General features: G+C 38.8%; 2 protein-coding genes across 2 annotated transcripts in view; one reads left to right on the forward strand and one right to left on the reverse strand.

The window, feature by feature from the left end:
* Positions 1–16,452, forward strand: LOC308645902 (zinc finger protein 177-like). Its single transcript, XM_081288356.1, has 9 exons — positions 1–234; positions 1,905–1,988; positions 2,570–2,695; positions 3,155–3,237; positions 11,984–12,069; positions 12,666–12,792; positions 13,149–13,241; positions 13,882–13,958; positions 14,783–16,452. The coding sequence occupies exons 5-9, from the start codon at positions 12,037–12,039 to the stop codon at positions 15,878–15,880; spliced, it is 1,428 nt and encodes a 475-aa protein (XP_081144482.1). The 5' UTR covers positions 1–234; positions 1,905–1,988; positions 2,570–2,695; positions 3,155–3,237; positions 11,984–12,036; the 3' UTR covers positions 15,881–16,452.
* LOC308645900 (uncharacterized protein) overlaps positions 1,509–23,007 on the reverse strand; it is a 41,844-nt gene continuing 20,345 nt past the window's right edge. The window contains exons 5-7 of the transcript XR_014021288.1: positions 16,446–16,602; positions 14,546–14,630; positions 1,509–3,427 (exon numbers count right to left, since the gene is read on the reverse strand). The gene's annotated coding sequence lies outside the window, so the exon portion shown is untranslated. The remainder of the gene's footprint in view (positions 3,428–14,545; positions 14,631–16,445; positions 16,603–23,007) is intronic.

The raw sequence follows: 23,007 nt of genomic DNA on the forward strand, positions 1-23,007 counted from the left end.
GCGCTCGGGAGCCACAATTCCCACTGTCTCCGAGAGCCCTGGCCGGCTGCGCCTGCCTGAGTGTAAGCGGCCGCTTGGGTGCTTGGGTCCCCGGGCGCGGGCGGGTTCGCGCGCTCTGCCAGGCGCTGTGCTCGTTGTTCGGAAGCCTCCTCAGTAACATCCCTGCCGACCAGGCCACGGTGACTCCGGCTCTGGCTGCCTACTGGCCTCACCAGCCTGGCAGTTAGTGTCTCGGTGAGCGTTTGGAATTGTTCTGGTTGTGGGTGTCGGTTCTGGACGGGGGTTGCTGAGGTTGTGAGGGAGCGCGTGGATCAGATCACCATGGACAGTGTGGGTGGAATGCTTATAAATAAACCCAGGATGGCCGCCCCGAAGAGCAGGCCTACACTGCTCCCAAATCATCACCTCTGTCCCAGTTCAGAGCCTGTATATTCCCTAGAGCCTTTTTTGGTGGTCGTGTGTCGGGAGTGGAACTCGGGTCCTTTCGCAGCTAGGCCAGCGCTCTAGCACCGGGCTATGCCCAGCTCACCCCTTGGGCTTTAAAATGGAGGAGTGTCTAGGAAGACGGGAGTTCTAGATACCGTGACTTAACAGGGTTCTTGCTAAAACTGGGTTTCACAAGGAGCTGTGCAGGTGAGCTTCAGAAAAGGTTCAAGAGCCTGAATGAAGTTCGATCATGCAAGGAATCATTGTGGTTAGTATATAAGGACAGGGTCAGAATTCAAACCAAGACATAGAGGGTTTTCATGCTACCTGGGTGCTAATTTTTTGACAACTCTCAAGCAAAAAGGGCACGCCAGTCTCTGGATGTAAAACATCCCCAAATCACGTGTTACGTCATTAATTCTTCCAATCTGTGAATCCAGAATATTTTTACATTTATATCTGTCTTCTTCAACATTGTATATTTGCAGTGTACAGGCCTTTGACCATCTTCGTTAAATTTATTCCGAAGTATTTCATTGTTTTTGATTCTCTTGAAATGGGATTGTTTTCTTAATTTCTATTTTGGATAGTTCATTATTAGTTATAGAAACCCAATTGATTTATTTTGTTTATTTACTTTTGTGTGTGTGTGTGTGTGTGTGTGTGTGTGTGTGGTGGTGGTAGTGGTGGTGGTGGTAGTTCTGGGGGTTGAACCCACAGCATTGTGCATAAAGGTAAACACTCTACCAACTGAGCTATATCCCCAACCCACCCCAGTTGATTTTTATGTATTAATTTTTGGTCTTGCAGTAGTGAATAGTTGGTTTGGTTTTTTGTTTTGTTTTGTTTTTGGTAGGTTCTTTAGGGATAGATTATATCTAGTTGTGTTAATCACCTTTTTGTCACTGTGACCAAAACACCTAACAAGAATAATTTAAAGGAAAAGTTTATTTTGGGCTCAGAGTTTCAGAAGTTCAGTCCATGGTCAGTCCACCCATTGCTCTGAGCCAGAGGAGAGAGAGCATCATGGCAAAAGGACGGGCTGGGGAAAGGTTGCCAGGAAATGGAGAGATTAAAGAGCCAGGGTCAAAATATAATCCCAAAGGCACACCCCCAGAGATCTACTTCCTCCAGCCACACCCCATTTGCCTATAGTTACCACCTACTATTCCATTCAAATTACTAATGCATCAAATAGATTAATCCACTGATGAGGTGACAGCCCTCATAATCTAATCATTTCACTGCTGAATATTCTTTCATTAATACAACAACTTTAGGGGGACACCTCATGTTCAAACCATAATGATAATAACTTATGCTGCCACTGTTTCTGGCACACACATCACAGGCTGCTCAGCATTTTAAGGCAACTTAGAATTTGTGTCCACTTAGAATTTCTATGAAGTGCCTTCCAGGCTTGTGAGTATGGAAACTGTGGGCATCCTGGGTTCTCAAGGTTTATTTCCTCTTCTCAGGATTTTCAAGGCTTTTTATGTCTTCATGAGGCAAAATCAGAAGAAGAAAATATGGTGACTGAGTGGCTGACAAATCATTCTCAGGTAAGTAGGAAATTGACTTTTCTATGGAAAAGTATGCTGCTTCCTATCAAGTAACTGTATTTCCCCTGAGTGGAAAAGAGTTTCTTCAAACAAATAGGACTTAGGGACTAAGTTTCCAGTCAGATTTCCTCAAGTTATAGCCTCTCATGTGGTTAACAGATTACATAGGGAAGTGATGCCGTTTTTCCAATACTTACTAATTCATTCTGAATTTCATTTATGTTTTTCATTCTTTGATTTTACTATGATAGACTGCAAAGGAGAGAATTAACATGTACTTCTCTCAGAGAATTTTATGCTATCATTTAAGCATTTATTTGAGTTCCTATAATGTGTTCAAGACTACATTAAAACCTGTTAGTAGAGAAAAATAAGGCCAAAATGGATCACAGTCTATTGTGGTAGTCAGGTGAAAGATATGCCATGTGACTAAATTAGGTCACCACTAAATATGAACAGATAGAAAAGAGAAGAGCAGTGAAGACCATGGAACCTATTCAAAGCATTGGGTCCCTCATTCTTCTCCAAAGGACATAGTGGGGATGCTCCTTGTCTCACACAGTGTGTCTATGATGGTTTAGGAGTTAGTGTCCTTTGAGGATATGAACTTGACCCAGGAGGAATGGACTTTGCTGGACCAAACTCAGAGAAACTTATACAGAGATGCAATGCTGAAGAACTACAAGAATCTAATTCCATTTGGTAAGGTTGGTACCATTTCTTCAATTTAGTTTTTCCTGAATAAATATTAAGTATCATATTCTAGGGTCTGCATATTAATAGCAATGCAATCATAAACAAACCAAAGGTGTTCCTTTCATAGACTTACTGTCTAGTGACTTTCTCATAAGAAATGGAATTCTATTTGTTGTACTATCTTTGTTTTCTCCATGGATAAAAGGCTTCATAACTGTACAAGCTTAAGCCTGTGTTTCAGAAGAAAGATCACTGTTCTTTTGTTGCACAATGAAAGAGAAAGACTGTTTGTATTTGTAGTTCACTTGAAAGCTCACTGGCTGACTACTTGGAGCATAAAGATTATGTTATTTCTCAAGTTATGCCTGACAATGGTCAGAATGCCAGAAAAACAGAATCTTGGCCTTTGGTTTATGGAAATATTTGTCATCCCTTGCACATTCTTCTTACATCATGTCTCTTTCCCTAAGAGCAGGGAACCAGCCACGTAGACCTGGTCTGACTTTTCATGTGGTACAAGAAGAGCTGAGGACAATGGAGAAAGTTCTCCAAGGTGAGATAAAAGGAAGATGTGATTCTTTATGAGAAACAGCCATTATCTATAAGATGCACAGTACATTTGGAAATGTTAAGTAGAAAGCTTTTGAAGATATACTTTTTTCCTGAGAATATTGAGTCCATTTGGTTTCTGAGGTTGCTTGGGTAATTTCCATCACTTTCCATCCATCTTTAAAACATTTGATCTGTCAGTAAGATGAAAGAAATTTATCATTTGCACTTAGCTCTTTGTCCATTTCTTTTCAACTTAGTTTCCCTGATTGTGGGAAGCCATTCTGACACGTGATTGGGTGACTCCCGTTAAGGGCCTGAGGCGCTTTGGCTCTGTCGAAGCTTTCCTGACCCTTTCCTGATGAGAGAGCCCATCCGTGTGGGGGTGCCTGACCACTGACCCCGGGGACCCAATCACTGACCCTGACCTTGCAGTGCAGCCCCCCCTCAACCTTCATTGGATGGAATTCTCCCCTGAATCTCTTGTTCCCCAATAAAGGGCTACTCCCAGGCGTGTTCGCTCTCTCTCTCTCCTGCTAGCCCTGAGTAATCCTCGCTGCCCTGCTGGGTGGCTAGAGGTGGGAACCAGAGAGGTGAGCCGTCTCGGACCTAGCAATATAAATAAGGTAACTGAGTCTGTGTGTTTTATTTCGATCTCTTCTAACTAACTTTATGCCTAGAACCTCATTAATGAAACCACTGCGCAGGCCGCGTGGTAGAATTGGTGCCCACGAGGGGGGCATTCTAGATTAGTTAGATTGAGTGGGAGCGCGCTATAAAGATAAGGAAAAAAAATAAAGATAAAGGAAGATAAGGAATAAAAATAAAGATAAAGGAAGAGGTGACAATTGGGTCACAAAAGTACCTGGAGATATTGAAGGAAAGAGACGTTAAATTACTTAAAATGGGAAATTCAACTTCTACGGATAAGGAAATGTATCTGACTATTTTAGACAGTATAATTAATCAGAAAGGAAAACAGATAAAGAAAACTCAGTTATTACAATTCTTAAAGATTGTAGGTGAATATTGTCCTTGGTTTTATGAACAGGAATCTCCAAATTTACTTACTTGGGAGAAATTAGGAAGGAAGTTACAGAGAGTCTGTCTTTCTAATGAACTACCTGGAGGCATAGAAAATACACAGAAAACTTGGACAGCCCTAGAAGTTTGTCTTTTTGAATATATGGGCCAGAGTTCGTGGCCCCCTGAGGACCTTTTAAAAGGCATTCAACCAGCTGTTAGGTCTATTCAAATGGAGAATTAGCCTGAGGCTAAGTTAATTCCCTTTCCCTTAAGCCGTTTAAAAACAAAGGCACTAGGGGCCAAGCCAAAGGTTAGAAATGTGAACTTAAACTCGCAGCCCCATGCAGAGGATTCAGATTGCGCGGATCAGCCCACCTTCTCGCCGCCATCATCTCCTCCTAGTGGAAGCCAAACAACAATACGGGGAATTCGAGGAGAGGTCACACAGTGTGACGTCACTGGCGCCGACCAGGACAGTCTGCGATTTTTACCGGGACAGAGATCGCAGACAGTTTTCTTAGGACCTTCAAAGACAGTTGAATTAAATCCTGAAACGGGGCCGGAAAAAATCCCTCCTGGGATTTTCGGGCCGCTTCCTGATTATACTGTAGGTTTGATTTTGGAACGTAATGAATTAAAGGGAGCCATTGAGGTAATACCTGGTGTGATAGATTCAAAATTTAAAGGACAGTTATATGTTACTGTAAAATCCAATTATGCCCTAAGGCTCACCCCAAAGGATACTTTTGCTCAATTAATATTATTGCCTTGTGTCTCAGAAAGGCACCTGCCGGTAGATTCAGTTTCTAAACCGCCGGACAGAGTATACTGGTCCCAGTTAGTACGGCAAGAACGCCCTTTATTAAAACTTAAAATTAATAATAAAAATTTCCTAGGAATAATAGACACAAGGGCTGATATCTCGGTATTGTCCAGTAGGTTTTGGCCTAGGAACTGGCCTTTGCATGTAGCACCAGCTAACCTAGAGGGAATAGGACAGGTTTCACAGCCTGCTCAAAGTGCCAACTATCTCTGTTGGAAAGATTCCAATGGGAACAGTGGAGTATTTAAGCCTTATGTGTTAGAGTCTTTACCAGCTAACCTATGGGGAAGAGATATTTTAGCCAAAAAGGGATTGTTATTAGTTACTCCAAACTCTATAAGGTCAGTTGAGGAAGTTAATCAGAGGTATTTTCCTGGAGATGATAAGGAGACCCTTCAGGAAGAGTATCTGTTTACAAGCCAATCTCCACGACAAAGATTAGTAAATGCTCCAAACCAAAATTTTTACTAGGGGCCCTGAGTACTTCCCCGATCCCTAAGACAGCTGAAAAAATCACGTGGCTCACAGAGGAGCCTATATGGATTTCTCAGTGGTCCATCTCAGGGGAAAAGCTTAAAATAATTCATAGATTAGTTGAGGAACAACTTCAGGCTGGTCATATTGAACCAACGCTTAGTCCTTGGAACACACCTATTTTTGTTATTAAGAAAAAGTCAGGAAATTGGAGATTACTACAGGATTTAAGGGCAATAAATCATGCAATTCAGCCTATGGGATCATTACAGCCAGGACTTCCCTCCCCCACAGCCATTCCTTTAGATTATAGCTTGATGGTAATAGATTTAAAAGACTGCTTTTTCTCTATAAGGTTACATCCTGAAGATTGTGAAAGATTTGCTTTCACTATCCCAGCAATTAATTTTAAGGAACCTGTTAAAAGATATTGCTGGAAGGTACTTCCTCAGGGAATGCGTAATAGTCCTACACTGTGCCAAAAATATGTTGACCAGGCAATAAATCCCATAAGAAATAGCTTTCCTGATGCATATATTATTCATTTTATGGATGATATATTATTGGCTCATGCTAATCCAGAGGTACTTTCAGAAATTTTTACTCAGTTAGAGACTTCGCTTACAGCAATGGGTTTATGTATAGCTCCTCAAAAAATTCAAAAGGTATCTCCTTTTCAATATCTAGGTCAGATAATTCAAGGACGTACAGTCCGTCCTCAAAATCTTCAGATAAGAGTTAAGGAGTTACGTACCCTTAATGACTTTCAAAAACTATTAGGAGATATTAACTGGCTAAGACCATCCTTAAAACTAACTACTTCTGAGTTAAGTCCTTTATTTCAGATATTACAAGGAAATCCTTCTCCAACCTCTCCACGTCAACTAACCTTGGAAGCTAAGACAGCCTTAAGAAAAGTTGAAATTGCAATTTAAAATGCACAGCTTACTAGAATAGATCCTAAAGAAATAGTGTATTTATTAATATTTCCAACTGAGCATACCCCAACAGGAGCCATATGACAAAGATTAGGAGTTATTGAGTGGATTTATTTATCCCACTCCCCTCAAAAAACAATTCCTTTTCATGATTCTATAGCTCAATTAGTAATTAAAGGTAGAACTAGGATTTTACAATTAATTGGATCTGAGCCTGATATCATAATTATTCCATTTTCTGTTCAACAGACTAATTGGCTTTTTCAAACTTCTAGCTCATGGCAGATAGCTTTTGCAGATTTTCCTGGGCGGATAGATAGCCATTATCCTCGTGATAAGATTGTACAATTTGCATCATTAACGTCACTTATCTTTCCAAAGATTGTACGAGCTTATCCAATAGAGAAAGCTTTATCGGTGTTCACGGATGGTTCCAACTCCGGTAAGGCAGGTTTCTTCAGCCATGTTCACACAGAGGTAATACAAACTTCTTATACTTCTTCCCAAAGAGCAGAGCTTCAAGCTCTGATTTGTGCCTTAGATTACTCTTCAAATGAGCCTATTAATATCTATTCTGACAGCTTATGTGCAATTGGAGTTACCAAAAATATTGAAACTTCAATTATTGGGTTTACTTCATCACAGGAGTTATTTGAATTATTTCATAATTTACAAAAGACATTGCTAATGCGAAAGTACCCATGTTTCATAGGATACATACGTGCCCATACTAATCTTCCTGGACCTCTAGTTTCAGGTAATGACAAAATTGATAAGTTAGTAGCTTTTTGTCAACAGATGTCTTTGTATGACTGTGCACTAGCTTCCCATTCCTTGCATCATCAAAATGCTTCTAGCTTACGTAAAAAATTTAGTATTACCAGAGAACAAGCTCGTCAGATTGTAAGCCAATGCCCTAAGTGTGTTATTCACACTCCATCTCTGCCATCAGGGGTAAATCCCCGTGTATAAAAACCAAATCAAATATGGCAAATGGATGTAACTCATATTCCTCAATTTGGTAAGCAATGTTATGTGCATGTCATAGTGGACACTTATTCTAGATTTATTTTTGCTACAACACGTACTAAAGAAAATACTCAGGATGTAATTTCTCATTGCTTAGCAGCTTTTTCCGTTTTAGGGTGCCCTATGCAGATTAAAACAGATAATGCTCCAGCTTATGTAAGCTCTTCTTTTCAACAATTTTGCCAAGAGTTTAAAATTAATCATAAAACAGGAATTCCTTATAACCCCCAAGGTCAAGCCATTGTGGAACGAGCTCATTTATCTATTAAGCTTCAATTACAAAAATTAAAAAGGGGGAACAGGATTGTGACTCCCCAAAATAGCCTTAATCATGCCTTGTTTGTTTTAAATTTTCTAAACTGTGACTCAGAAGGTCACACTGCTGCTGAAAGACAAATGTCTCCCTCAGTAACAGGCCCCTTAGGCAGAGTTCTGTGGAAAGATTTACAGACTGGTCAGTGGAAGGGTCCGGACCCGGTAATAACATGGGGCCGAGGTCATGCTTGTATCTTCCCAGAAGGTGCTTTCCATCCTATTTGGGTGCCTGAACGTGCTATCAGACATGGAGGAGATAGAACCCAGATTCAAGCGACTGAGGATCGATCCGGAGGAGCCACTACCCAGAAGGAGGAGATATCGGAAAAAGATGAAGAAAGACCAGATTGAACCAGCCGAAAAGCTGATTTCATGGAAAGATGTGAAGAAACTAACAACCCAGGCTTCCCGAATACTTCGACGCCTAGGAAAGAGCAGGACCCCAGTCTTGATGGTAACAACAGCAATTGCCCTACTGGGCTGTCAGGTAAAAGGGAATCAAGTAGACACTTATTGGACATATTTCCCAGATCCACCCCTGGTACACCCAGCTGTGTGGACTGGAGAATCTATTTCAGTATTTAATAATGACTCATTCATGATGGGAGGATTTACAGATACTCATATTACTCCCAATCATGTGACTCGATTTAATTATTCTGGCTACAGTGCCCAATTACCCTTGTGTTGGTCACATGATAAACATGCTGGCTGTCTGAAAGTATTATTCGAAGAAAAGACAGCTATTGGTAGACCTAGACAGACAAATAATTCTATTTATGGGGACTTAAAACCTAATACTAGATCAGTAATTAAGATGGGACTTTCCCATAACAAGCCAGTCATTTCTGCAAAACCTCCACAGATACCCCACTGTCCAAATAGTTCTATAATTGAGATTGGCACCTTTCCTAAATGGATGGATTGTGTAAATACCTTTCCTGTACAACATAAGGTGTCTAAAGATAGTGGGTATATTTTAGACTGGTCTCCAAAAATTGATGAGACAATTACGAAGAAATTCTGCTATGACACCTGCAGGATTTGTTAGTAATATTCTGACTTATAGTGAAGGAGGTGTTCAAAGAGATATTTGGCGTTTAATTGCTGCCTCAGAGTATTTACATTTTACAGATAAACCTTTACCAAAATTTGTCAGTAAGAACTGTAAAGAGGGATCTTGCTATGGCTTAAGAGCCTGTGTCCAATCTCCTTATGTTTTAATTATTGGAAATGTAAAAGTTAAATGGATGGAAGACAGATATGTTGTTACTTGTAATAAGTGCAACCTAACCAATTGTATTACTAGGTATAATAGAGGAAAAGGAGTGCTGATACTTCATCAGCCCTCTTTCGTTTTATTACCTGCTAATATTTCAGATCCATGGTATGCTGATGCTGGTCTACAAGTCTTGCAACAAATTCATGCCCAGCTAACAAGACCTAAACGTGCTATTGGAGTCATAATTGTTGGTGTCTTAGCACTGGTCTCATTTATTGCCTCAACTGTCTCTGCATCTCTGACATTGTCTCAGAATATTCAGCATGCAAAATTTCTTAATAATTTAGCTCAAAATACTTCCAAGGCTCTGCGTAATCAAGTAAATATTGATGAGAGGATTGAAACTAAAATAAACGCCTTAGAGGCGACTGTTATAAACATAGGTAATGAACTTTCAGCCTTAAAATTTAAGGAAAGGCTTAAATGCCATGCTAATTATAGGTATATATGTGTTACAGCTGCCAAGTACAATGCTTCTCTCTGGGATTGGGAGAAGGTTAAAAACCATTTATTAGGTATTTGGCAAAATAGTAATAATAGCTTGGATATTCTGGAACTTCATCACCATATCCAAGACATTCAAAATAATAGAGTTGATTTTTCAGATCCTTCTTTGGCTAACCAAATATTGAAGGAGTTAAATGGATTCAACCCTGGAAATATTCTTAAACACTCCGCTTGGTACATTATTGGATTATTCTCTTTGCTGTTAATTCTCTTTTGTATTGTAACTATAAGATGGCGATTCTTCCAGTCAAGAGTCCAGGAACTCCCAGAGAGTGAACCGCCGCCTCATTGTTAAGAAAAGAAAGGGGGGATATGTGGGAAGCCATTCTGACACGTGATTGGGTGACTCCCGTTAAGGGCCTGAGGCGCTTTGGCTCTGTCGAAGCTTTCCCGACCCTTTCCTGATGAGAGAGCCCATCCGTGTGGGGGTGTGCCTGACCACTGACCCCGGGGACCCAATCACTGACCCTGACCTTGCAGTGCAGCCCCCCCTCAACCTTCATTGGATGGAATTCTCCCCTGAATCTCCTGTTCCCCAATAAAGGGCTACTCCCAGGCGTGTTCGCTCTCTCTCTCTCCTGCTAGCCCTGAGTAATCCTCGCTGCCCTGCTGGTTGGCTAGAGGTGGGAACCAGAGAGGTGAGCCGTCTCGGACCTAGCAATATAAATAAGGTAACTGAGTCTGTGTGTTTTATTTCGATCTCTTCTAACTAACTTTATGCCTAGAACCTCATTAATGAAACCACTGCGCAGGCCGCGTGGTAGACCTGATTATGCCTGTTACTGTTTTATTATCGATTTTAGTGTTTAGGGGACTGGATAAAAGACTTGGGTTTCATGTATGCCTAGCATACATGAAGCCCTGAGTTTAATCCCCAGCATCAAAAAAATTAAAAAATTACCAATCTTATTTTTAGGGAATTATTTCTTCATAATCTACCAATTTGACCACAGACCTTATTATTTCCAAACTCTTAAAAACAGCCAAATCTCTCAATTTGTTTTTTTTTGGGGGGGTGGGGGGGTTTAAGAGAAAACTTTATTTCAGATCGGTTTTTGAAAGTATATACGCATTGAGTGGTCTTGCATTTTTAACATCTTCCTTCCATTATTTATATCTCCAAGAACTTAATTTTTTTTTCAAATTAAAATTATGTGCCTTCTTGCGGGGCACGGCAGTGCATGCCTATAATCCCAGCGGCTCAGGAGGCTGAGGTAGGAGGATCGCACATTCAAAGCCAGCCTTAATAATGGTGAGGTGCTGAGTGAGACCCTGTCTCTAAATAAAATACAAAATAGGGCTGGGGATTGGCTCAGTGATTGATTGCCCCTGAGTTCAATCTCTGGTACCTCCCCCCCCCAAAAAATTATATGCCTTCTTGATTGAGAGCCTCCCATTTGTTTTCCCTAGGCCAGTGTCATGAAATGTTCAAATCTGTCTTTCTTCTTCCAATTCCATAGGGTCAAGCTGGCCTACACAAAGCTCTTGGATTTACTGTTTTCTATGATGCAATTAGGGAGCAAACTATGTTCAACATATCCATAATCGTTCTTTTTTCTCCAGCAGTGTGCTGGAACTTCTCTGCTGGCCTCCTAGACTACCATGAGGTATTCTCATCGATAGATAGTTAAGCTAAGTGTGTCAAGAAATATGCACAAAAGTAGGATTTCTCAGGAGATAATATATAATCAGGTGCAGGCACCTGCAGTCAGGGCCTTGGAGGTGGGCTCTGAGTGAAGGAGATCTGATTTCAAATCCCAGCTCTGCTGTCAGGTTTGGCAGCATTAAATTTTGATGACTTAGGTTATACAGCTAAGTGTGATGAACATTGTTCTGTAGTATGAGCCTTTTATTATTAAATGAAAATATGTTCACCTAAAAGGAAATACAGGCAAATGATAATTTCTAATTTCTACCAACCTCTATGGATTGCCAGTTATTGAACTGAGTAATTGACATACATTAACTAGTCAGTCCAACCCTAAGAGGTATGTCCCATTTTAAAGATGTTTAAACCAAGGGTGTGGTACAAAATACTTTAGATCTACCTTGAAGAATTGTTGTTCTGTATAGTACTCGGCTCTTTCCCCAGTAAGTCCTGATTTCTGCATGAATAAGTGGCATTTAGAGACAGTTTGACACTATAAAGATATACTGCTTCTTAACTGTTACTGACTACAAGCCTTTGCAGTGGTTCAGGCCAGAAAGAAGTTCAAAAAGAAAAATTAGTAAGTACATATTATGTAAGAATTATACTATGTTCTTGCATAGGAAAACAAATCTTAACTCTTATATAAATATAAGGAAGCTTCTGTATCTGTAGGTGTTGAATATGAACATCTTTCTTCTCTTTTAGCTCTGTTTGCTTAGGACCATGTCCAGCTAGGGCAGAAATATCCAAGAGAAAGAATGGCTGCAGGATTGCTGCCAGCTTGGTCACAGGTATGTAGGAAATAATTCAGTTTCCGATAAAATGTTACTGTGCTTTAAGCACATCTCTCATGCATGATTTGCAGTTTTACACCCCAGCTGTGGCTGACCCAGTCCTCTCCCCATTATGTGGGCTTTTTAAGAGGGAATGTCAGGAAAAGCTACTACATTTTTAATTTTTTTTTTTTTTTTGGATTCTCATCCAGATGAAGTATGAATTCTGGATTGCATACTCTGCTGGGTCTATGGGAAAAATTCCACTAGGAAAAAAAAACATTATTAATTTCTCAGGTATTTTATTCCTGCAGCCCGCCCTATCTATGTAGGATCTAAGTAAGACAAAGAGTCCACACAACCTAATTGTGCAAAGATCAGGTCAACCATGTCTTTAAAAACCTGCTAAAGCTACAAGCCTGGATGAGATGGCCCAGGGGATGAAGATTTAATGAGAACTGAGCCTGGGGGCTATAACAGAAGACCTCAGACACTTGTCCTGGCTTTCAATGTCTTGGATCCCTTCCCCAGTCCTGTCAGCTTCATCCATCTTCCCCAACTCATTGTTGAAGATAAGTCATTGGCTGAGCCAGATTGTGTATATGATGTTTTAGAATTCAGTGACCTTCCAGGAAGTGGCAGTGGACTTCTCTCAGGAAGAGTGGGCATTGCTGGACCCTGCTCAAAAAATTTTATACAGAGATGTGATGCTGGAGAACTTTAGGAACCTGGCCTCAGTGGGTAAGGCTTTTGCAATTCATTTATTCATTTGTTCACAAAGCAAGTAGTTCTTAAGCACTTATTGCATTATAGTCTGTGAAAAGAATGGAATGGATGGTCCTCTCATTAAAAGCTTTAGGTAATTTGTAGTCTGTATATGATCTTGGACCTGAGTTTCAAAGGTCACTTTCCTATGGTGCACAGAGTGTTTCCTTCTTGGGCCTTGTGAAGGAGCTCTACTCTGATTATTACTACTCCTAAAGCTGAACTTAACCATCTTCAGCCTCCTTTGAGGCCAAAGTATAGAATCGGTTTTGTGCAAAGTCTTCTTGTCTCCTAACAGTCCTCCCGCGTCATATGTCTTTCCTCGCATATAGGGTATCAGCTCTGCAAACACAGTCTCATCTCCGAGGTAGAACAAGAAGAGCTGAGGACAGAGGAGAAAGGAATATTCCTAAGCACCTTTGAAGGTGAGTCTTGGGCAGAAAGGAGTTACTGCATGGAACAGTCTTGACTAGTGAGATTTGGGAATGAATTTTATCAGTCCCTTCATTCATACTTTCATTAGGTCTTAGAGAAAGAACTGTTTTAATTCCTCTTTAAATTCAATACCTCATGAATGCTTTGTTTTCTGTTGTTCCTATTTTGCTTTCCAGATAATGCCACATCTTATTTTCTCAAACTTCCAGAATCCTTGCCAAGTAAATTCCTCTCATTTCCTTTGCATGTTTCTGTTCTTAACATCTCTTCCCAGAGCCTTTTGTTTGTTTGGGTTTGGTCTCTGGATGCATTTTCCCTTTAACATTTTCTTGTATTTACTCTTATGGTTTGGAAACCAATCAACAGGGGCCTGCTTCCTTTTCTTTTCATCCTAGCCTTTTCTCCCAATGATTATTAAAAAAAATTTCCCCAGGGCTGGGGTTGTGGCTCAGCGGTAGAGCGCTTGCCTCACACATTCAAGACCCTGAGTTCGATCCTCAGCATCACATAATAAATAAATAAATAAATAAACAAACAAACAAACAAATAAATAAATAAGTGAAATAAAGGTGTTGTGTCCAATACAACTAAAAAATAAATATTTTTTTTAAATTTCCCTATGCTTTTCAGACTGGGAAACTCAACTAAAAGATTCAATCCCTGTGCAGAATGTTCCTGGGAATACAACATCCAATGGCATAAAAATGGTAAGATATACCTGAAATGATGCCAGGCATGGTATCACACTGAGGATCACAAATTTGATGCCAGCCTGGGCAACTTAGCAAGACCCTGTCTCAAAAGAAAGGTCTGGGGATATAGCACAGTGGCATAGCATTTGCCTACCATGAATAAAGCCCTGGGTTCAGTCTCAGTACTTAAAGTTTGCTAAGAATGATTCCTGGTTCTTTATAGAAGATGAGAATTAACAACAAGTAAAAAACAACATTACTCTAAAACCCAGGGGCATGAGTTGAGGAAGAGGCATTTACTCCTCAGAAAGCTGAACTAGAAGGCAGTATTAGAGAAATCTATAAACCTAATTCAGAAAGTTTCTAGGTCCGAAATCTATAAACCTAATTCAGAAAGCTTCTAGAAGGCAGTATTAGAGAAATCTATAAACCTAATTTAGTACTTGCTGCTTCACAGATAATACCCACAATATTTACTTAAATATTGTTCTAGTATTAAGTACTTAATACATAATTAATTTTTCATTCATACTAGAGAAACTCTATTGCACAAAGCTCAATAGCTTATTCACCTTGAAAAACTAATACAGCAAAAGTCATACCTGTAGTCCCAGCACTCAAAGGGTAAGGCAGGAAGATCACTTGAGCCTCAAGATCAGCCTGGGCAGTTTAGTGATACTCTGTCTCCTTAAAAAACAACCAACAACAAAAAAGTCATAACCAACATTAGTCATAATCATCTACTACTTTTATATGGCAAAATCCACATGGAAGGGAATTCCTAGGGGTGAGATTAATGTCAGAAAGCCTTTAGTCACCACTTATTTTTTATTCAATAGGTACCAACCCAACCTGGCAAGAAACCTATAGAAAGATTCTTCAGAAAGAACCCTTACCTTATTTGTATCAGTCATTGCAAGGAAGAGAAATGCTATAAATATAAAGAATACGGCAAAGGCTTCAAACGTCCCTCAACTACTAAAAGTCATGTGAGTATGCACACTGCAGAGAAAATTTCAGAATGTAAGGATTGTGGGAAAGTTTTCAATCAGGAGTCATGCCTTAGAAAACACTTAAGAACTCTCACAGGAGAGAAGGCTTACAAGTGTAATCAGTGTGGTGTATCCTTCAGCCTTCACTTTTCCTTCTTAGGATGTGAGCAAATACATACTGGAGAGAAATTCTATGAACACACTGACTGTAGAACAAAGTCTTCCCTTAGTGTTCATAAAAAAATACAAACTGTGGAGGAGAGCTTGGAATGTAACAAATATGGGAGAGCTTTCACTGACCCTTTGTCCCTTCAGAAATGTGTCAGAACTCACACTAAAGAGAAACTCTATGAGTGCAATGACTGTGGAAAAGCCTTCATTTTTCAGTCCTCCCTGAAGAAACATATGAGATCCCACACTGGAGAGAAACCTTACGAGTGTAATCATTGTGGGAAATCCTTCAGCCAGAGCTCTCATCTCAATGTGCACAAAAGAACTCACACTGGAGAGAAACCCTATGATTGTAAGGAGTGTGGGAAGGCCTTCACTGTTCCTTCATCCCTTCAGAAACATGTGAGAACCCACACTGGAGAGAAACCTTATGAATGCACTGACTGTGGAAAAGCTTTCATTGATCAGTCATCCCTTAAGAAACACACACGGTCTCACACTGGAGAAAAACCATATGAGTGTAATCAGTGTGGAAAATCCTTCAGCACAGGCTCTTATCTTATTGTACACAGAAGAACTCACACTGGAGAGAAAACCTATGAGTGTAAAGAATGCGGGAAGGCCTTTAGGAATTCCTCTTGCCTGAGGGTACATGTGAGAACACACACTGGAGAGAAGCCCTATAAATGCATGCAGTGTGGGAAAGCCTTCAGCACAAGCACTAACCTTATAATGCACAAGCGAATACATACAGGACAGAAAGTCTGTGAATGAAATGACTTTTGAGGAGGTTATGTTGTCCTGCATGTCTCATTCCTCATTCTAGAACTCACACTGGAGAGAAATTGTATTGTAAACCATGTGGAAAAAGTATTGAGGCACAATTCTTAGTTCTTATCAGTAATGACTGTTTCATCCTTAAAGTGCCATAACTCATTAATTTATAAGCATTGAAGACAATATATCAGTAAACTGCTTGACTCACACCACAAAAGTTTTGATAAGGTAATATTATAAGTTAGTACTAAATAATGTCTGATTCCTACCAAGATATTTTAGACCCACAGATAAGTTAGAATTGAGTTTATTAATAGGCAGATCTTATGTATATTTTAGTTAACTTTATTTTAACTCATTTTGGAAAGAATGCATAGTCTTAATGATATAGATAAATGTAAAAAGTTGATAGAAACTTGCTGTGTGGTGTATGTAGCTGATAGAACTAGTTACTGTCCCAATATTCATTCTCTGCCCCCTTGTTCCTTAAAATAAAAATCTCACAATTTTGTTTAATTTGGCAATATTGAAACAATGTTTAAGCACTCATTTCCCAACTTACCTTGCAGCCATATGATTGGCCAAATGTATCCACAGTCCTTAAAACGAGAAGACAGATGTCACTGAATGTGGCTTCTAAGGAATCTCATGGAAATAGGAACATCTCATTTAGCATTTTCTTATCACCATTTGCCCTTTCTCTTATCCTTTCTTTTTTCCTAAGAAATACATCATCAAGAGGATAAAAGTTACAAGATATTAATGACACAACAGAGGATACATAATATCTACCTGCACCAATCCTGAACTGCTTATCTCTAAATTTCATGTTATATGAGAAAATAAACTCCTAACTGTTTAAACTACTCTTTTTTTACCAGGGATTGAACTCAGGGACTCTGAGACATATCCCCAACCCTGATTTGTACTTTTTATTTAGAGACAGGGTCACACTGAGTTGCTTAGCACCTCACTTTTGCTGAGGCTGGCTTTGAACTTGGCAATCCTCCTGCCTCCACCTCCCATGTTATTGGGATTACAGGCGTGCACCATTGCACCCAGCTAAACTACTCTTGTGAGAAGTTTCACTTATAACTGATTTTAGTTCCAGCTGTTTTAGCTGATGTGTATTCAAGTTTTATGAATCCTTCATATATGGTTGAAACCTATGTTTTCTAATTGTTGAATATAACAGGCTATCTATCCATGTATCCATTGGGTAAATTTTTTTTTAATTTGTATAATTACAAACTATCTCTTGATCTGCCAATTATTGAGAAATATGCTACAGTGTCACACCATAACTGAATTGTCAAATGATTTGTTTTTAAAGAATTGTCTCCTTTCTTTTACTTTCAGGCACCATAATAGGATGGCATATAAGTTTACTGATTTTACATGTTTCTGCTAAGTGTCCCTTTATTCTTATAGTAGTGCACATCCTTTTTCCCTAATAATGAGGCACTCATTAATTCACTTTATATAGATGTGACCTACTGACCTAACTAATGCCATTTTCTCCATACCAACTTGTAAAGATAAGAGCAAATTATCTTTTCTCAGTACTCAGTTAATGCTGTGCCTGCAGTAACATGTCACTATTCATCTGCAGCTGTCCTTTATATTGATGATTATTTGCTGACTAGCCCTGAGAAAAAGGAAATATCAAGTACTTTAAATTTAAATGCTTTAGTAAAGTACATATGAATGATAGGACAGGAAATAGGCCACACCTAGTAAAGGAATTCAGCTGTCTGCAGCATGCTAAGATGTTTTCACCAAGGTGACAGGAACTTGTAACACCTACTTCGAAGAAATAGCACAGTGCTTGACATGCCTTTTTGGGTTTGGGAAGGATTATATAATACATTTGAATATTCCACACTGAAATATCTACAGATGGCTGTACTACTGAATTCTGCCCTATAAAAGTTACAAGCAATATGGAAACAATTGAGAATTTAGAAAATCAAGGAACACATTCTGGCAATATATGAAGACAATATAAGCAGGAAAACAAATTAAGACAAAGACTATAAAACCCAAAAGCCTTCAAAAGTCATTTATAAAAGAAGGTAGTTTTCAAAAAGAGAATCTGTCATGTTCAATTTAACTTTATCCAGAAAGAGAAAGTTGGTTTTATACTAGAAGAATCAATAAATATAATTCACTTTTTAAATAGGACTCTTCCTCATTTAGCCATCCTAATACTTATTTGGCACATAAAATGAATAAAGCAATGTTGTAAATATTACTGCATTATTAAACAAATATCCTAGTAGAATAGGAAAAATTTTGGTAAATTTGAGAGATTTCTGAGCCCAGCACAGTGGCACATGCCTATAATTCCTGCTTGGAAGGCTGAGGCTGGAGGTTCACAAATTTGAGGCCAGCCTGGGCAACTTACCAAGATTGCAAATAAATAGACTCAAAATAAAAAGGGGAGGTAGTATAACTCAGTGATAGAGTGCCCCACAGTTCAATCCCCAGTATTTGGGAGGGAGGAGATTTATGTAAAAACCTCTCAAAATAGACTAGGCTGGAGTTGTAGCTGTGTGGTGGAATGCTTGCTTAGCATATGTGAGGCACTAGGTTTGATCCTCAGCACCACATAAAAAATAAATTGTCCATATACAACTTTAAAAAAATACAATAGACTGTGTAACAATAAAGGAAAAAACAAGTCTTAAGTTTAAAAAAAAATTACATTAGGTCAGTAAGAAGCCAGGTGCAGTGGCATTATCTGTGATCCTAGTATTCTGGAGGCTAAAGCAGAAGGATCTCTTGGGTCCAGAAGTTCCAGACCAGCCTAGGCCAAAATAGCAAGTTTGGTTTAAAAAAAAAAATAGGAAGATGACAAGGGTGCCCATTATTGCAAATATATACTGCAATACTGTTGTGAGACAAGGGAAAAACATAGAATACCTAAGAACCAGGAAGGCAGAAGTAAGTCTCATTATTTACAATGATACTTAAGTGAAAAGCTGTAGAGAAATCTATATAAAAGATTATTAGAGGGCTGGGGATGTGGCTCAAGTGGTAGCGCGCTTGCCTGGCATGCGTGCGGCCCGGGTTTGATCCTCAGCACCACATACAAACAAAGATGTTGTGTCCGCCGATAACTAAAAAAAAAAAAAAAAATTTTAAAAATTCTATCTCTCTCTTTAAAAAAATAAAATAAAATAAAAAATTATTAGAAATAATGAAAATGTTAGGGCCAGGAATAGTTCAGTTATAGAGCACTTGACTGCATGTGCAAGGTCCTGGGTTTGAGCCTCATCACCACATCAAAACAAATTTTTTTTTTTTAGTAAAATTGTTGGAAACAACTTTAATATCTTAATAAAGACAAACTTGTAATTTATCAAGAATAGAAATGTAACACTAACATACAAGAATAATTTAAAATTTACCAAAAAAGCTGGTCGTAGACCCAGCTATGAGTGAGAATGAGGCAGAATGATCACTTAAGCCCTGGAGTTTGATGCCAGCCTGGGCAACATAAGGAAAAAATAAATACAATTTACCAAAACTATTTTTAAGCCAATCTAATATTAAAGACGACCTTTAAAAATCAATACATTCGGGACTGGGGTTGTGGCTCAGTGGTAGAGTACTCGCCTAGGACATGCAAGGCCCTGGGTTCAACCCTCAGCATCACATAAAAATGAATAAATAAAATAGAGGTATTGTGTCCAACAATAATTAAAAATATTAAAAATAATACATTTATTGGAGGATTCAATTTAGAAATGATTTGGTTCTAAACTGATTGATTTGAGATTTTGAAAGTTCCAGAGTTGTACAGCTCCACTTCAAGATTGGATGGGGAAGGTTTACTGGACCCTTCTGAATCCATTGTAGCAACTGGAAAAACAAACAATTGTGGTTTAACATCTTTAAAGACTGGAGATCTGCGGACACAAAGAGGGTACAGGAATTACAGGGCAGAGAAGGATGAGGCCCTCTTTGTTTTTCCCTGGTTGGGAACAGGCTGGTGGAAGATCAGGCTCCACAGGCAGGGGAACTTCACTGAAGAATGAAAGACCAGTGAAGTATGTGTGGCCTCACTGGGTTACCGTGCACTGTAGTAGGGATGATCCTCAGAACTGGTATTTCCTTACAGTACTTTTTATCCCCCCTGAAGCTTTTGCTGAGTGTACAGGAGCATGAGAGGCTGGGCACCAGCCTAGAAAGAAATGAGTTTTTCCTGTTTCTGTATTTAGATTCCTGACAGACCACATGGCCTGAAACAGTCACAGGAAAGCTCTTATTCCCAAGATGGTTGAAACCAGAAGTGAACTGAAACTGACTGCCCCATCTCAACCTCTGAATGGTTGAAACTGATGAGTTGACAGAGAAAGGTGATTCCCTTCCAGGAGAAAGCCACTTTTCTTTTTTCAAATTTTGAGGTTCTTTTATATGTAATATCCACACACAATTTTAAAAATTAAGTGCCATATGAAGCAGCAGGATAATCTTTTTTTTTTAAAGAGAGAGTAAGGAGAGAGAGAGAGAGGAGAGAGAATTTTAATATTTATTTTTTAGTTTTCGGCGAACATAACATCTTAGTTTGTATGTGGTGCTGAGGATCGAACCCGGGCCGCACGCATGCCAGGCGAGCGCACTACCACTTGAGCCACATCCCCAGCCCCGCAGCAGGATAATCTTATCAATAATTATAAGAGGGGTTGAGGTTGTAGCTCAGTGGTAGAGTGCTTGCCTATCATGCATAAGGCACTGGGTTTAATCCTCAGCACCACATAAATGTAAAATAAAGATATTGTGTCCAACTAAAATTAAAAATAAATTTTAAAGTAATCAGAAGAAAAAAAGAACCAATATAAGTTGGCCCATAGACAATAGGAATTAGCAGACAAGGACTTCAGAATTATCACAAGTATAGTAAAACAAGAAAAAATTTAGATGGATGAAATAACATAGAACTACAGTATAGAAGTATAGAATATCTAAAGTAGAAACAAATAGATATCTTAGAAGTGAAAATTCTTATCACTGAAATAAATTCTGTAAGTGGGCTTGACACGGGGCGAGGGGCAGTCAGTGAATTCAAAAACATATTAACAGAAATACTGCAAGCCTAAGAACATAAAACAATGAGTGCTTTCTAAAATTGAACCCACAGATTCAAGAAGTTCAGCACACCCAAGCAGGATAAATGCAAAGAAAACCATATCTACAAAAATCATAATCAATCTGTTAAAAAATTAAAGAATCTTAAAGGAATAAAGAGAAAGAAAAAGACATTTGAAAGAATCATAGCTGACTTGTCAGCAGACATTAAAGCAGGAGAAAATGAAATTGTATCTTTAAAGCAGGCAAAGAACTCAAAACTAGAATTATGTACTCTTCAAATCCTTCAAAAGTAAAGATTTAGAACTGGGGGCGTAGCACAGTAGAACACTCGTGTAGCATGATCAAGTCCATGGGTTCCATCTCCAGCACTGCAAAAATAATAAACACTAACTGTATTTTCAGACAAAAAAAAAAAAGCTGATGAGATCAACTGCCAGTAGATTACAGCTACAAGGAATACTGCAGGAAGTGTTTCACACAAAGGGAAATAATCCCAGTTGAGGCACAGATTTATGGAATGAAATTGAAGAACATGGAAAAGCAAATAGGTGGGTCGATATAAAATACAATTTTTGAAAAATTTTAAAACTACTGATTGTTTAAATAATGTATGAATTTATAACATGAGGAAAAGTAAAATGACAATAGATTCAAGGATGAGAAAGAAAATGGAATTACGTTATCTCGTTTGTTGAGGTGATAAAATACTAATTTAATGTAGATTTAATAAGGATATCTTAATAAAGTAGCTTTTCTCAACTAGAGTTCTGCCAGTAAATCCCATAGGAAAATTTTGTGAATGACTGTTTTCTGAATTCTAGAATGGTACATTCTGATGCATATTCATTACATGCAATGAATTCCTTAGGGCAGTAGGGCTTAATTCTGTCTCAGACCCTGCTTTAGAGGAATAATTAACCTGTTCCACGTTTTCAATTCTGCAAATATTTCAACAAAATTGACACAGGTGCATTCAAATGGGTCAGAAACCATAATTTAGAGCTTATATATATTATGATATTAGTTAATATTATAATTACATTCACCTATATTATATAATTATGTCACATAATTAAATTTTGTATTTAAGTTTATATAGGTGTTCCACATCTGAGACAGTGGGACAGATGGATTAGTAACAATACAAAATGGTTTAACAAAAAAACTAGCATTTAATGTTTAAGAATAAAAAGCACTTGGATCAATCCAAAAGCAAAACCATGGGGGAAAAATATAAAATAGCAAATGGCATGGTTAAATCTAACATCCAAAAATTATTTTTTTGGGCGGGGGACAGCATACCAAGGATTAAATTCAGGGGCACTCAACCACTGAGTCACATCTCCAGCCCATTTTGTATTTTATTTAGAGTCAGGGTCTCACTGAGTCACTTAGCACCTCACTTTTGCTGAGGCTGGCTTTGAACCCTCAGTCCTTCAGTCTCAGCCTCCCAAGACACTGGGATTACAGGTGTGTGCCACCAAGCCTAGCTTAAAATCCAGTAATTACATTTACTATGAATGGACAAAACATCCCAATTAGAAAACTAGAATTATCAATAGACTGGTTTTTGTTTTTGTTTGTGGTACTGGGGGTTGAACCCAAAGGCTTGTCACCACTAACCTACTTTCCCCAACCCTTTTTTTTTTTTTACTTTTTATTTTGAGACAGAGTCGAACGTGTCCAGGCTGATCTCAAACTTTTAATACTCCTGGCTTAGTCTTCCAAATTGCTGGGGTTACAGCTGTGTTCCATTATGCCTGCTAATTGTTTTTTGAAAAGCTGTTTATGAGAAGCATTTTAAACATTAGGTCACTTTTTTTTTATGTAGGAGGAAATACCATGCATGCACTATACTTAACAAAGGTGGAATAGCCAGGTATGGTAGTCCATGCATGTAATCCAAGCTATTCAGGAAGCTAAAGGAAGATCAGAAGTTCAAGTCCAACCCCAGCAACTTAGTGAGACCCTGTCTCAAAATAAAAAATAAATGGAGTTGGGGATGTAGGTCAGTAGTACAGTACCAC

The sequence above is a fragment of the Spermophilus citellus genome (assembly GCF_964194105.1).
Source record: "Spermophilus citellus genome assembly, chromosome: 3".
NCBI lineage: Eukaryota > Metazoa > Chordata > Mammalia > Rodentia > Sciuridae > Spermophilus > Spermophilus citellus.

What these genes read in the sequence shown, in the direction of transcription:
- LOC308645902 (XM_081288356.1), top strand. Translation starts at nt 12,037, where the DNA reads ATGGCTGCAGGATTGCTGCCAGCTTGGTCACAG. An exon ending in TAGGAACCTGGCCTCAGTGG is followed by an intron (nt 12,793 to 13,148) that starts GTAAGGCTTTTG and finishes CCTCGCATATAG; the next exon opens with GGTATCAGCTCTGCAAACAC. An exon ending in CATCCAATGGCATAAAAATG is followed by an intron (nt 13,959 to 14,782) that starts GTAAGATATACC and finishes TTTATTCAATAG; the next exon opens with GTACCAACCCAACCTGGCAA.